At 40.7% G+C, this 16185-nt stretch overlaps 1 protein-coding gene across 1 annotated transcript in view; it reads right to left on the bottom strand.

Moving 5' to 3' along the window:
- MORN1 (MORN repeat containing 1) overlaps window positions 1-16185 on the bottom strand; it is a 3597386-nt gene that overhangs the window by 153915 nt on the left and 3427286 nt on the right. The window contains exon 14 of the mRNA XM_044063000.1: window positions 12853-12923. Within this exon, the coding sequence (XP_043918935.1) occupies window positions 12853-12923 (71 nt within the window). The remainder of the gene's footprint in view (window positions 1-12852; window positions 12924-16185) is intronic.

Raw genomic sequence — 16185 nt, 5'->3', positions numbered from 1 at the left:
ACTATAGGGCTGGCAAGAGCCTTAGCCAGTAACCTGAATAGTACCTTTCCATGTGGCCATTGTGGTTCCTGTAACCAAGTAAGTAAATTAAAACAATTCACCAGTGCGAATACGAGTAGAGTCTATGATCTTACAGTCTTTGGTAATTGCAGTAGCAGTTGGGTCATATATCTAGCAACGTGTCAATGCTCAGCATTTTATGTTGGGCAGACATCACAATCACTCAGAGGCAGGATGTGTGAACACAAAAATGATATTAGAAATAAAAAAGAGACCAATGCTCTGTACAGACAGACTTTGAAACACAACAATGCCAGATTTATGTTCATGATCATAGACAAAATTACTGGAGACAGGAGCAATCAACAGGGCTGGCATAGCATTTTGAACCACAAAGAAAAATATTGGATAATTCACCTTGGGGCATTATTTCCCCCTGGCCTTAATGACCATTTATAATTCAGTGATAATTGGGAGTAACAGATCATCTGAATCCTAGTATAGGTGTCTTGATGGGCTATATGTTTGTAGGCCGCTGTTATTACAGAATGTTGTTGGACTACTCAGACATTAGCTTAATATGTGCTGTTACATGTCATTAATATAATTTTGTGTTTGTCATAACACAATTTCCAGTATATGTGGTGAATTACAGGTTTATCATCAGCAAAGCATATCAGTTAATTTCAATAATATTTGTGTGTTCAACTTGTGCACCATTTTTATATCTAACGTGGCCATTAACTGTAAATGTACAGATATTGATAGGGTATACCATGAATAGTTATTGAATCAGGTATTCCAAAATAATATTACATATATGTAGATGTTATTGGGGACCTTGTGGTTTGCTCGCAGTATGCCATTAGTTCAGGACACAGTTGACAGTATTTTCAAAAAAAAAAAAAAAAAAAAAACTTTTTGGATAACCTTCTAAGTATATTATTCAGATTATTTGTCACTTTTGTTAAAATATATATATTTTTATGAATCTTTATTGTTTTAAATACGCTGCTACTTTATTATGGTGATAAAACTACTAGTTACATATCATTATATAAACAGTATAGTGAAACCAGCTTTAGTATTGGACTATACCATGTTCCTATTGGTTGGTGATATCTATAAATATTTATGAGACTTTGTGCATAGACAATGTTTTTTTCACTGATGAAGGCTGGATAGCCGAAACCGGTTTGAATCGATAATAGTGTATTTCATGGCATTATATGCCTTCATAAATATTTATTTTGAATAAAGTATCTCTATGCTGCATATGCTGGCCTCTAGTGTTTTATTAATTATTTATCCAGTAACATGAATCCCAGGGGCGACAGGTTCAGACTATCTCTGGCAAAGCATCGTGGTCTGTCGATCATGTCATCCCAGGTAGACAGATACTGGATCCGCTTTGAATGACACCAGAAGCTTAGCCAATTGTTGGACTCAATCATTTTGTCCTTATATTGTGTATTATTCTGTGCGAAGGCAGGATGCTACTCAGGGCTAGGGTCATACCTGCCTGGGCAACATGATCTGAGAGCTCTTCCATGTCTCTTTTCATGTAGCCCAGGGAGGTACGTCTCAAGTCATTCACTCCAACATGGACAATGACAGAGTCATATTTGTACTTGTTGTGGAGTGACTTGAGTGCATGCATTATGTGGCGGATCCTGGCACCCGACAGGCAGCTGACTGTAATTTTCTCCTTGTTCAGCCTGGCAAGTGGGGCATCAGTGTGCCTGACTATAGAGTCACCTGTGGCTAAAGTGTTAGGTACGTTGTCTTGTCATAGAGACTGTTGCTGGGTGGCACACTGGTGTTGTGAGCTATGTGACACTTTGGTTGTAATTGGTGTTTGTTCGCATTTCAGCTTCGGAGGTCCTTGTTGCTTGGGCAGGTTACAGTTAAGGGCCTCCGCATATGTGGATTTAATGTTGCTATGTGTGGGTGTTGGTGGTGTGGGTTTAGAAGGGCTATGTGTTGGTTGAGGTGTAGTGTGGGTGTTAACCTTCTCCTCTTGACTGTCTAGCACAATCTTGGGTGGAGAGAGCTTTGCTTCCAGTTTGGCTATGTAAGTGCATCTCTCACAGGTTGTAGTGTTGGGTGGTAGGAGGAGAGGGTTGTCTGTGTATATGAGGCAATTGCTGCATTGCCCCAGTATGCCCAGATTCACCATGTGGACAGGAGAAATCACCGGAAGCTGACCCTTGGACATGCCTGGTTTGGTGCTTTTTTTGTAAAGTACAGGTGCTGTTTTCCCTTGCCTTAGCTAGGTATTTTGCAATTATAGGCTGTTTAGTGCCTACAATTAATTTATCCTTATTAACAAGGAGAGTTGAGTGTTTGTATCAGTTTAAGGCTTCCTAGTGCTTTCCAGCAGGTATTAGAGCAAGTGCTAGTCACAGGGATGCTTAAAGGTAAGATGAAAAAAATGGTTTATCCTAAACACTGCAGTGTGCACTAGATAAGTTAGATGTGAAAGCAGGTAACTTACGTTTTACCTGTCTAAAAAGTTAAGTTTGAGTGGAGAGTCACTATTTTTAAAACATCAAGATAGATTGAAAGAGGGTAGTCACTTTTGTATTCTGGTACTATGGAATACAGTAGGATGGCCAATAAATTTAAATAGTTGAAGGGCAGTGATTTCACAAAATGATAACTTTGTCCTTACTCACACAAGCCAGTGAAAGCAGAGAGGAAATGAGATATATGGTCAAATTAACATAAGACGCAGGCAATTAGAAAGACAGTGGTATTTAAGAACAGGACAGTAAGTGGGTAGGTGGGTGGAAAAAATTTCTGCCTGACTCACAAGAGACAGAGCTGTGGTCCCTTTTGAAGTTTTAATATGCAGTTAAAAGTAGAATAAAAGTAAAACACAAGGTAAAGAAATCAAATCACAGTATTCAAAATATAAAAAGGCAATAAAGTAATGCAAAATACAACAAATAAAAAGCAAACTAACCTTCCCTTCACAGCAAAGTGTAGCAGAGTCTGGTGAGCTTTTCTTCGTCAACAGTTGGCTTCAGATCCCATCCTTGGATCCATCTTGGCCGCTTCTTCCAGATCATAGAATATGTGAACTCTTGAATGCCTCCCCTTACACATAACCATAACTCAGGATGCCACTCCACCTATCAGGACTTACTTGAATTCATCAAGATTCAACCCTCTACTCTAATCCTGGGTGACTTTAACTACCCAGCCATAGAGTGGAAGACCTATTTTAGCCAAAACATGAACACCCAGAGATTCCATGACTTTGTCATTTGATCTGCTGGTCGACACCCCCATGACAGGTGAAAATATCCTGGACCTGGTACTAATCAACATGAGTAGCCACTGTAGCACCCCTACTATGTCATCCTTCTTGGTGGTCCTATAAGGTTAGGGAAGAGAAGAAATTCCATTCCAAGATTTTCCAAAAACCCACGCACTCAAACTCCTATTTACATTTTGAGAGTAAGCAGCCCTATAATAAAAAGAAGGGTATTATTAAGGGACAAATAATTAGTGCGTCAATAATGTGCAGTGAGGATCGGGTTTTCTTAGAGGAAATTAAGGTGATGAAGGGGTTCTTCTCAGAGAGAGGGTACCCCGAGAATTTGATTACTCAATTGATGAAAGAAGTGAACTAAGGAAGAAAAGAAAAATATGACCCATTTTTGGGGAAAACTTTACCACAAAGTAATCATAATATGGAAAATAAAGGGCTGAATTATGAAATGGCATTTATACGGGTCTATATTAAATTATCGAATGGCACGAATGTCGAATGGCCGTATTATCGAAAGTGCCGTTCATCGAGTTCTGGTTTGTGGGACTGGGGTTCAGTGAAGATCAGGAATTTTGCCCTTTCCTCACTGTAGTGCAATCTCGGAGTTGGTATATATAATTAGCGGGGGTGTGGGGGGTGCAGCCCCCCCCCCCCACCAAGCCAAGTAATGTGAATGGCACTTTCGATATTTTGGTCGTTCGACATTCATGCCATTCGATAATTTAATATAGACCCATTTATACACACACTCACATTTTATTCCAGTGAAATTGAAAACATCATTAGGAAGTACTGGAAACTTTTGGTTATAAATAGTGAAACCAGCAAAATTATTCCATCAGTACCGACATTTATTAAAAAGAGAGATATGAATTTAAAGGAAATGCTGGAAAACCATGGTAGTGATAAAAGTACAGTTAGACCCCCCACAAGAAAGGGGGGACATATAAGTGTAGTTTCTGTCAACATTGTAGTAACATTCTAGAGCAGGAAAGTATTAGTATCCCATCCAGAAAGTTTAAAATGATATTTAAGGCGCATTTTAATTGCAATAGCAAAGGGGTTGTGTACATCAGCGTCTGTCAGACATGCCTTAGCTTTTATATAAGCAAGACAGAGAGACCACTGAAAAGAAGAATAGATGAACACTTGCATGAGATCTCCCAGAAAAAAAGATACAAATGCCTTATTTAGACTCAAAAAGACTGTAAGAATTGTATTTTCAAGTTCTCTGTACTTGAACAAGTGAAACCAGCTATAAGGGGTGGACTGTGGGAAGCCCTTTTAGAATACAAAGAACTATGCTGGCAGCTTAGACTGGATTCAACTAAAAAAACGGGACTAAATGATCATGTTAGTATTAACAGTGTCCTTAAATTAAGGGCAGCTAAACTTTAGAAAAGGAAAGAGTATATGCATTAATTTGGTGGTGCTGCGGTAGCGTTGTCACCTCACAGTAAGATGTTGTCCTGTTCGATTCTCAGCTAGAGCGTCTTCTGTGTGGAGACATGTGTGAATGGGCGTACTTTCATTGAAGGTTGTGCGTCAGGGCCGGCAACTCAGCACGTAAAAATCTACTGCCAATCATTAGCAGACTGGAGTTCCGTTGTGGCAACCCCTAACCGGGAAAAGCCAAAAGACACAACAACATTGTTTTAAAACAAGAATTCATGACAACATGTATTTTATTATGGCAGCTAGAATATGTGTATTCATTTTGTTTGCTACTGTTTTAACACAAGGGTTTACTACAGCATATATTTTACTGTGGCTTTAAATAATGCAGGGGAATGAATTTATTTAATTAATTATGCATGAGATGTTACTATTGGCTGACAATTTTTGAATTTGTTTAAAAGTGGCTGATTGATCTTGGTCCAGGACCAAGAAGGAGCAAGTGCTGATGAAGCTTGGGATAGACCTAAGTGAAAGCGCTTAACTTCTTGTGGAATTGTTTGTGCTGTTGCATTTTAACAGTTTATTTCATATATCCTGGACTATTAAAAAAGGTTTGTAGCCTGAACTTTTTGTGTAATTGTTTGTGCTGTGATATTTCAACAGTTATTTCATATATCCTGGGCTATACAAAAGGTTTGGAACCTGTTACGGTGATTTTGTTTCAACAGTTTACCTTTTGGTGCTTTTTTCTGCTTCTAAATTAAAAAAAATACTTGTTCCTGTCTTTCTGCCTCCTTTCACACATCATAAAAGTATATACTCACCAATCCATTCCATCTTTGTTGTCCATATTCATTCTTCTTCAACAGTTGGGTTCAGATCCCATCCTTAGATCCAACTTTGCCACTTCTTCCAGATCACAGAATACGTGAACTCTTGAGTGCCTCCCTTTACACATAACCATAAGTCAGGATGCCACTCCACCTATTAGGACTTACTTGAATGCATCAAGATTCAACCCTCTACCCTGATCCTGGGTGACTTTAACTACCCAGCCATAGAGTGGAAGACCTACTCTAGCCAAAACATGAACACCTAGAGATTCCTTGACTTTGTCAGTATCAGTGCATTTGATCTGCTGGTCGACACCCCCATGAGAGGTGAAAATATCCTGGACTTGGTACTAATCAACATGAGTAGCCACTGTAGCACCCATACAGTGTCATCCTCCTTGGTAAGGTCTGATCATAAAGCGATCACTTTCGAAGTCGCCATCTCCCCCCCCCCCCCCCAATCAGGGTCAAACAAAAAAAAGTTTTCAAAGCTGAACTACAATCTCCTGAGAGTAGGTATAAGCAGCTTCACAGCCACCACCCCTTCAATTGGAACTAGCGCTAATGTCCAAGCCTACACCAAAAAACTATATGTGCATCTACACAGCTGTATGGACTAAGCAATATCTGATAAGACTAAATCATCTTCCTCAAGGAAGAGTAAACCTGTCTGGTGGACAGCAGCAATAAACGAACTCTATAATAAAAGGAAAAAATTGTGGTCCAGGACCAAGAAGGAGCAAGTACTGAGTTGGAAACAATCTCTCTTTTGTCTGAACAAGCAAATAAGGTAATTGGTGAAATCCTCTAAGGCTAACTTTGAATCCAAATTGGCCACATGCACTAAGGACAATAACAAGGCCTTCTTCACATATGTCTACTATCTCAAATGTAACACCCAAATCTGCTCTGAACTAGTGGTCAAAAACACCACATACACAAATGTTGTAGATATAGCCAACCTGCTGGCAGACAGGTTCAGTTAAAACTTCACCCCCCTGACTGCCCTTCAGTAAACCAGGACATTCCCAGCACCTGCCCCCCCCCCTTCACTAGGGAGCAGGTCTTTAATGCCCTGTCAAAGGCAAAAAAATACAGTCTCTATGGGACCTGACAACACCCCTGGCTGCATCCTACATGAGCTCTCAGCTCCATTATGCACCCTATTCAACCAAAGCCTGAGCACTGGTTTCATCCCAGCTAAATGTGGGACAGCCACTGTCATCCCTTTACACAAAGGTGGACTGTCCACAGACCCAGGCAATTATAGGCTCATCAGCCAAACTAGCCTGATTTGCAAGGCCATGGAACCCATTGTCATGGACCTTATAAACAAGCACATTGGCAAACTCCAAACGCTTGACCCCACACAGTTTGGTTTTGTCAAAGGGAGATCATGTCTATTAAACTTGGTCAACTTCTTCAAAACAGTCACCAAAGCCATGGACAAGGGGAAGACAGTGCACCTTGACCTATCCAAAGCCATTGACACTATTCCACACTCAGGCATAATAGATAAACTCTCCCAGCTATGCATCAACCCATATGTTACCAGAAGGGGTAGCTAAATGGCTCACTGGCAGAACGCACTCAGTCAAAATAGGGGAAGCCACCTCTAGTAGTAGACCTGTAATGAGTGGTGTACCCCAAGGATTGGTCTTGGGGCATCTACTGTTTGGGATACACTTTTCTGAGGTGCTAGTCAAAACCAGTGGTCTGTGGCTGACCAAGTTTGCAGATGACTGCAAGCAGGGCACTGTCTTAAATTCTCCTAGTGATGTGAACATCCTCCAAGAGAGCTTTATCCAAACTAATGACTGGTGCCAGGAGCATGGCGTCAAACTGAATGCCAATAAATGCATCATTATCCCCTTTGGGGAAAATGGCATCCCCACTAATTATCACATTAATAACAATGTATTAAACACGGAAGCAGTCGTGAGGGACATGGACACCCAGGTTGATATCAACCTGACTTTTTACCACCACGTTGCCTCCGTTGTACTGAAGGCTTTCTACATGGCTCACCTCATAAGTAAGGGTATTTCATCCAGGAACAAGAAGGTGATAACATCTCGGTACTCCTCGTTTATCAGACCCATTATCGAGTACAATGCCCCCTTCTGCATGTACCTTGCCAAGCACATGCAGCAGCTGGACAGACCACAGAGGTTCCTAACCAGAATAATCCAGGGACTCAAACACCTGTCCTATACAGATATGCTAAAAGCCCTGTCCCTCTACTCAGTCTTATATAGACTGCTCAAAGGTGACCTGTACCTGGCATACAAGGCCATCTCAGACCCTGACTAGATGGAGTTGCTGCATATCCATAAGTCAAAATCCACTCTGGCAACTCACACACAAGGCCTAAACCTGGTCTATGACATTAATATAACTTGTTGGTGGGATACATTTGTGTCCCAGAGACTCCCCCATGTGTGGAATACATTCCCTCTCCATGTTAAGCAGAGTAACTCTCTAGCCCTCTTTAAGAGGAATCTGGATGACTAGATGTGAAACAGAAAATACACCCCTGGGAATCCACCTGTATCCCTGCTGGACAGGGGAAACAGGTACTGACTTTGTGGGAACATGGGCAAAATACTTGGCTAGGCTTATAAGGGCCTCCAGGCCAATAGCCTAGTATCATCTTATGAGCCTATGAACCTATAATGCCCCAGCCACCTAACACGCCTCAGATCTAGTTTGCTGCCCATAGACTTATAGATCAGTGAAAAATTAAGAAAGAACAGAAGCTGGAACTCAAATATGGAACAGAAGTTCCTCCAATACTCTCCAATCTAAATCAAGGCGGGGGTTAGGTGGCTGGGAAGTTGAGGAAGAATGAAAATAGACAACACAGATGGAATATTATGGTGAGTGCATAACATTTTTATCTGATGTTGTTGTTTTCATTCATTTATCAACATTTGGGACAGAGTCCCCAGCTACCTAAATCCTAGGAGGACTCTGCTATACTGCCATACTCTCATAGCTTCTCGACAAAGAGGGTAAGATCCGGTTCCCCCTTATTTACTGATGTACCAGACCACCGACATATTGTCTGTTTGAATTGCCATAGTCCCAGTTGGGAGAGTGTCTTGAAAGCCCTGCAACACTAAAAGGAATGCTCTCATTTCCAAGACATTGATATGTTTGTTGGCCACTTCACGGGACATGTGCCTCAGAATGTCCTTCCCAATAAGTGTCCCACCACCCAATCTGAATGGCATCCATGGTCACTGTGGTCTTGGGTTGAGGGAGAATAAAGGGATGGCCTTTTTGTATTTGACTGGACGGAATCCACCAGAGAACATAATTCTTGCAAGCTTGAATTATCTTGACCGGCCTGGATAATGGGTGTTGGAGAATAGACCATTGAGTTGCAAGTGGCCATTGGAGGATTCTCATATGGAATTTGGCCAGTGGTACAAGGGTCATTCTCCTTGACATGGATCCCAAGGCTTGGAGTTTCAGATGCTCTGGAAGAGAAGACTTCTGAATAATCTTTTTGACCTGTAATTGAATGGTTTGATTCTGAGACAGAGGAAGAAAAGCAATTTGACTGGATGCCATTGAAATGAGCACCAATTAATTCCAAAGTCTGAGTTAGAGTGAGCTGAGATTTGTTATAATTGATAGATATCCCCAGATGACAGCACAGCTGGAGTAAGTAGTCCCTTGCTTGAATTAGTTGATGCCTAGTTGGAGCACTCAGGAGCCAGTAGTCCAGGTGTGGAAACAAAACGGAATTCCAGCAGTCTCAGGTGAGCTGCTATGACTGCCATGCACTTGGTGAATACCCTGGAGACTGCAGGCAGACCAAAGGGCAGTGCTCTGAATTGGTAATGACTGACTCCCAGCCAGAAGTGTAGATATTTTCTGGATTGCACCTTTATTTGGTTATGACAGTACACATCATGAAGCTCTACTGAGCACATCCAGTCATTCTTGTGCAGAAATGGCAGAATGAACTGAACCATGATGACTACCCGGAACTTTGTATGCTGAACTGATTGACCAATTTATTGAGATCCAGCACTGGTCTCAACTACCCTGTCTTTTTTAGCACTAAAAAGAATCTTGAATAAGATCCGGACTATCTCTAATCTATAGGGACCTCTTAGGTTACTCTTTTTTTAGCAGCTTTTTTATTTTTAGTGCTGTTGATTCCCTCTGACTGCGGGGATTATTGGGGATTTTCTTTGAAATTGATGGAGAGGGATGGGAAAATGGTAAGATATAATCTCTGAATACTATCCTCCACACCCATGAATCTTTTCTTATATCTAGCCAGGCTGTCTGGTGCATGGATAGGTGACCCCCAACTGCCTCCAAAGATGGGCAGTCAGGCCTCTATTCAGGAGCACTGATAGGATCTGTCTGAGAAGGAATATCTAGATCCCTGCTTATGTGGACCATCTCAGTTGCAGGGGTGGCATCTTCTATTTGAGTTCTCTTCTGCCCCTGGGGGAGCTCTCTCCATGTGTATCTTGAAAGGAACCCCGGGATTTCTTGAACCATATTTTTTTATACCACCTCACTGGTTTCTTAAAAAGGACCATTGAGAAGTAGAAAAACATACACCCACGGCAGACTGGGTTTTCCCTTCCTGTTCACACCTAAAGAGTATGCCTTTCACTTTGGGGCCAAAGAGATTCCATCAAAGACTACATTGACAAAAGAGGATTTGATGGGTTCTGTAAAATCACACAAGCACATTCAGGCATGTTTTCTAATGGAGGTGTCTTCAGCACCATGAAATATCAGCCTCATGAACAAATTGGAAATAGATTGAAGGGTGGCCAACTGTGATGAAATGGTATTCCCTTCCTCAGAAGATATGGTAAGCTCCTTGATCAAATCTCTCTGAGGTCTGGTAAAGTGTACCAAAATAATTCAGTGACCTCACAGTGAAAGTCACTGAGGCATACACATGTATCCAAAATCTGTCTAGCACCCTAGATTCCCTGCAAGGAGGATGCACAGAAGAACTGTGTTCAGCTAGTTCCTTTCTCATGGCTGCTGCCAAAACCATGCCATCAAAAAGTACTCCTTTACTACAGTGTGGGTCATCTTTGGGTGGTGCTAGGATCTTGTCTGGTTTCTTAGGTACAGGCCCATCTGTGTCTGGTCCCTTCCACACCTGCCGAGAGACTAAATCTAAAAAGTTCATCGGTGGGTGTAGCCACCCAGGAGATAGATGGACCAGACCCAAAAGCCTCCAGAAATATGGATTCCTCTTGGGAAGGCTTAGCAAGAGACCAACCACTCCTCTGCTTGAGGAGGCAAAGGAGACATCATCAGGTTGTGATTTGGGGGTCCCTTCCCTCTCATCAAAGCAGTGTCTTCGGTGGCAGACTCTTGAGGGGAGTCTAAGTACCTCCTTTTTCATGTTCTCTTCTGGGGAACCTCCTTGGGTGGGAAGCTCCAGGGAGGTATCAGAAGAGATAAAGATACCATGCTTGGTGGTCTGGAGACTGGTTCAGGCTGAATGTCCCAGTGGAACAGATGAACAGGGCACTGGATGAAAAATCAAATGAGACAGGGAAGTCTGATCTGAAGAGGGCAGGGTTGTCTGAACTCTAGGCATAGACAATACCCTGTCCACTACCTTGAAAGTGGAGTGCCTGGAGAAAGTAGAAACTGATGGATCTGACAAAACAGGATCCCATATCTTCGGCTCCTATTGTCCTGCAGGCAAACCACCCGGGAAGGGAGTCAGACCCAGGTATCTAAAGCTAATGCTCCAAAGGGAAGAGATGGCTCTGACAATTTCAGATTCAACTCCTAGACCTCCAACAACCTGTAGCCAGTGCCGAAGCTTCAGCTTCAGGAGTCATCCTGCACTGGCAACTTATACTTACCCCAAAGTTTAGGGTACTGAGGGATGCATCATTTATGGGATCATCGTTGGCTCAGTCATGAATACTTCTTCAGGTCATCATTTGCATACTTTGCAGCAAGAATTGGAGCAGACCTTTTTTACACTCATCTCTCTTTACATGATTTCTACAAAGCTTAAGGTAAAATGCTCTGCACAGCATAATTTCTTTTAGAATGTGATTGATCCGATATTACTGAAGACTTTAGCAGGTAGATGGGAATGCTAGATCATCACTTATCTTATTTAATACAGACTTGGATGGGGAGGGAAGAGGTATTTTGCTTATGGAGACTATACTGGTATGATATATATTTTTTTTGACACTTGCAGTAATATGTGACCTGTTTATTTAGTTTTTAGTTTACATTTTATTTACTTTATCAGTATTTAATTTCATAAGGAGGTATGTGAAGTGGTTCTGAACTCTCTTTTCAGCCACGGCTCAGACCAAAGGCATCAATAATAACATAAAAATTGTGAATATACAACAAGAGGTACATAGTTGATATGATTAACCAGGTAAGAACAAATGTGGCATGGAAATGTTTGATCACCACTTAACTTATTTAATACAGACTTGGATGGAGTGGGAAGAGGTATTTTGCTTATAGAGACTATACTGGTACAATATGTTTTTTTTTTTATACTTGCAGTAATCCCGTTCTTTACCTTATAGGTCAGAAAATTAGACTTTCACCCGACATAACTTTATACTCTAAAAGAGTATATGCAGAAAATAAATTCTGTCAGAATTAGATGTGTTCCTTTAATCTCAATGGTGAAAGTAATTTTGCAGAATCTCTGTGTATTATATACATACATACACACACACACACACACACACACACATATATATATATATAATATATATATATATATATATATATATTTATGACCTGTTTATTTACTTTACATTTTATTTATTAATTTTTAATTTCATATGCAGGCAAGTGAAGTGGTTCTGAGCCTGTTTTCAGCCATGGCTCAGACCAAAGGCATAAATAATTACATAAAAAAATTGTGAATATACAACAAGAGGTACATAGTCTATATGATTAAGTAGATAAGAACAAATGTGGCATGTAAACATCTTAACCAATTTAGTCAATAGCAAGAGACATTAAAGGCACTGGAAAGCATCTGGTGCATTATGGCCATTTCTGCACAACATTATCAAAAATAACAATATAAGACTGTAGAATTTATGGAGGACAGCTTTAGCTATGTTCTTAACATTGATTATTCTACTCCTTCAGATATGCTGGCAGATACATTGATATTCAGTCCAGATTTTCAGACATTTAAGCCAGACTCTCAAACATTCTTCTGCATATTACATTTAGTTAAATGCTTCAGATAAACTATATGGGCAAAAGCAACAGAGTACCTAACAAAAACAACTGACACATTCTTCCTTTAAGGAATACATTTTTGAATATTGACACACTTACCAGGTTTCACCATCATGCTTTCTGCAGGATCCTTCTTTGATTTCAAGCCAGCTCTGCTGCTCAAATCAGGTCTGCAACATTAACAATACACAAAATAAAGTTTAAAGGTGAAAAATATAAGTTACTAATCCTGTATAAGTTAACCATTCGCAGTAGCAAGATGAGTCTTCATACAGGTGTACTCAAGTATGTCCACACTAATTCATCCATGCTTCTACATCATGCAGTTATTTTACAAGATATTGCTGTTCTCGACAGGATATTAAGCTTTAAAGTCTAACAACCTCACATGGAGCTGCATGCCATCTGCTATACCTTTTTGGCATGTTCAGTATCATCAAAAAAACATACAGAGGTTAGACCACACAAAGTATTTGTGTTATGTACCTACTATGATGGCAGACCCACAGGTAGTGCATAGTATAAATAAATATTGACTTTAAAAAAGATTGTATGTCTGAATTAAACATAATTTTCAATGGCAAAATGCTGCAACAACTACCAGGAGTTTTGTTTCTAATTATAAGCAAATGTAGCAGAATGAAAGCATTTAATATAGAAATTCATTTTATTTATCACTATAATAAGATCTGAGAAGATTGAAAAGGTACAGCGTGCTGTGCTACATTTCCTCTGTCTATGAAGAAGGCACCTTAAATGCATTTAACTTTACTTTTCATGAGGAAGAGAAAGATAGAGTAACAACAAAAAGACAAAAGCTTGTAAGCTTTAAAAATAACAGATCACTGTGAATTAACAAATAAATGTTCAGTGTGAGTCGAGAAGTCCACAGCTAATGGCAGCTGTACATTTTGTTCTGACATTTTCAGGGAGACAAGCTGACTACAGGTACAGGCAATAGAGCTCTGGGCATAGTTTGCGGAAGGAATCCTTAAAAAAAAGTTATGTACTCACCATAATGTTCCATCTGTGTTGTCCCATTTTCATTCTTCCTCAGCAGTTGGGTTTGGATCTGTTCTTCAGATCCAACTCAGCCACTTCTTCCATATAACAGAACACCTGAACTCCCAAGCTCATCCCTTTACCCATAATGCCCCACCAATCTAACATAACTCAGGTCTAATTTGCTGCTCATATGGTAGCTAGAGCAGTGGAGAGTTAGAAAGGAAAAGAAGCTGAAACTCAAACAAAAACCTCTTCAATCTCTCCAGAAGTAGAAAAATAAGGGAGTAGGTGGGTGGGAAATTGAGGAAGAATGGAAATGGACAACACAGATGGAATGTTATGGTTTCCTCAACTGTTGGGACAGAGTCCCCAGCTACATAAACCCTGGGTGGACCACCAAGCCAAATGCTTTTCTTGCCCTAGAGACAGGGGGGGGCCGTGCTATTGGACTGCCAGACTGCAGCCCCCTCAACAAAAAGAACTAAAAAGAAATTAAAAAAAAAAAAGGAAAAAAGAAAAAAAAATTTTAAAATTCGCAGACTTCGCGCATGCACAGTAGTCCAGACTACTGCGAGTCTACTTCGCATGCTCCAGGCAGTCCGGCAGTCCTGGTAGGGAAACATGAGGAGACGTCTGTGCACTTTTAAAGTGCACAGACTCACTGGGAAAGCGTCGGGGCCGGACTGCAACACCAGCAGTGGGTTTGTATCTCGCGGGTCTTTGGATTATAGGGTTTGGATCTCGGGAATCTCGCGGGTCTTTGGATTATTGCGCGGGCATTTGGATGTACATTATGGAGAATGGACAGCCAGGACAGGTAAGTGTGGTAATTATTTTATTACTGTTTGAATGTATACTGGACTGTGGTTAGGGAAGTGTGTGTGTGATTATGCTGACTGGTTAGGGAAGTGTTATGCTGGACTGGTTAGGTAAGTGTTATGCTGGACTGGTTAGGGGGGTGTGTGTGTGTGTGTGAAAATGCCCTAGGTGCTCATGGTGGTGTGGTAGGGAATACCTCAGGCTTGAACCCTGTACCCTGTATGCAGGTGTTAAAGACTTGAGTTCCCTACCCACCACCATTTGTAAAAAAATTGCAGATTTTTGCCTCATATTTGATCTGATCTGTTCCTCATAATATCTGTGGTTTGTAAATATTACAATGCTTGATATTTGATGGTGTAGTAGTAGCATTGTTGCCTCACAGCTGCAGGTTCTCAGGTTTGATTCTTGGCTGGGGTTCCTTCTTTGTGAGGTCTGTTATCTTCTCCCTGTGTTTGTGTGGCCTTGCTTTTATTTGATGGTGCACTGGTAGCATTGTTGCCTCACAGCTGCAGGTTCTCAGGTTTGATTCTTGGCTGGGGTTCCTTCTTTGTGGCATCTGTATCTTCTCCCTGTGTTTGTGTGGGTTTGCTTTTGTGTCCTCCCATGTTACAAAGACATGTCTGCATTATTTCTTCCTCGGCCTCTGCTGAAAATTGTTTTTTTGTTCCAAGTCAGACTGTCCTGATTAACAAATGTTAAATAAAATTGACAGGCATTTGAATTTCAGACTTCAGGTTTCTGAATGTTTAATTTCTTACATATTTGATGGTGCAGTGGCAGTATTGTTGCCTCATAGCTACAGGGTTTATGGTTTGATTCTTGGCTGTGGTGCCTTCTTTGTGGAGTCTCCATCTTATCTCTGTGTTTGTGTGGATTTGCTCTGGTATCCTGCCATTTTACAAAGACGTGTCTACAGTATTTCTCCCTGGGCCTCTGCTGAAAATTGTTTTTGTTCCATCAGAAGTAAAATTGACAGGCATTTTGAATTTCATACTTCATAGTCTTCAGAAAATACATAGTAAAACAACTTTTTATTCTAGCAATAAATATATAGTAACACAACCTTTTATTATAGCAATTTTTTAAGTTTATAAGATGACTATTTGAAATTTTTCCTTATTTTTGGGATTGTAATACCCTGTTAGTGGCTTTGTCCAGGTTTTTTGTGCTAAGGTTGACAGCTATGGCAAGAACTGAATTCACTGAATATGTTTGAGGGCTGAATTCCCCCATTACTGGGTTTGTCCAGGTGTTTTGTGCTAAGAGGTTGACAGCTATGGTGAGAACTGAATTCATTAAATGATAGCCATTTAAGTTTCAGTTTTCCTCTCGTTCACAAAACAGCTGATTTGGCGTAGTGGTATGTTGCTCTTGACTGTTTTGCACAGGGACCTTGTCTGTAAAATGTACAGTGGTAACACAGCATTTTTCTTTCACAAAGCAGGTGATTTGGCATAGTGGTATGTTGTTCTGACTCTTTTTTGCACAGGGACTTTGGCAGTAAAATATATGGTGGTACCATGGTAACACAGCATTTTATTCTAGCAGCTTTCCAAGATTATACAAGCAATGTTTAATGTGTCCCTGTTTTTGGCCCTTTTGACC

Source organism: Protopterus annectens, chromosome 2.part1 (genome assembly GCF_019279795.1).
Source record: "Protopterus annectens isolate FY-2018-M chromosome 2.part1, PAN1.0, whole genome shotgun sequence".
Taxonomy (NCBI): Eukaryota; Metazoa; Chordata; order Ceratodontiformes; family Protopteridae; genus Protopterus; species Protopterus annectens.
This window is presented reverse-complemented; position numbering and strand designations above follow the sequence as displayed.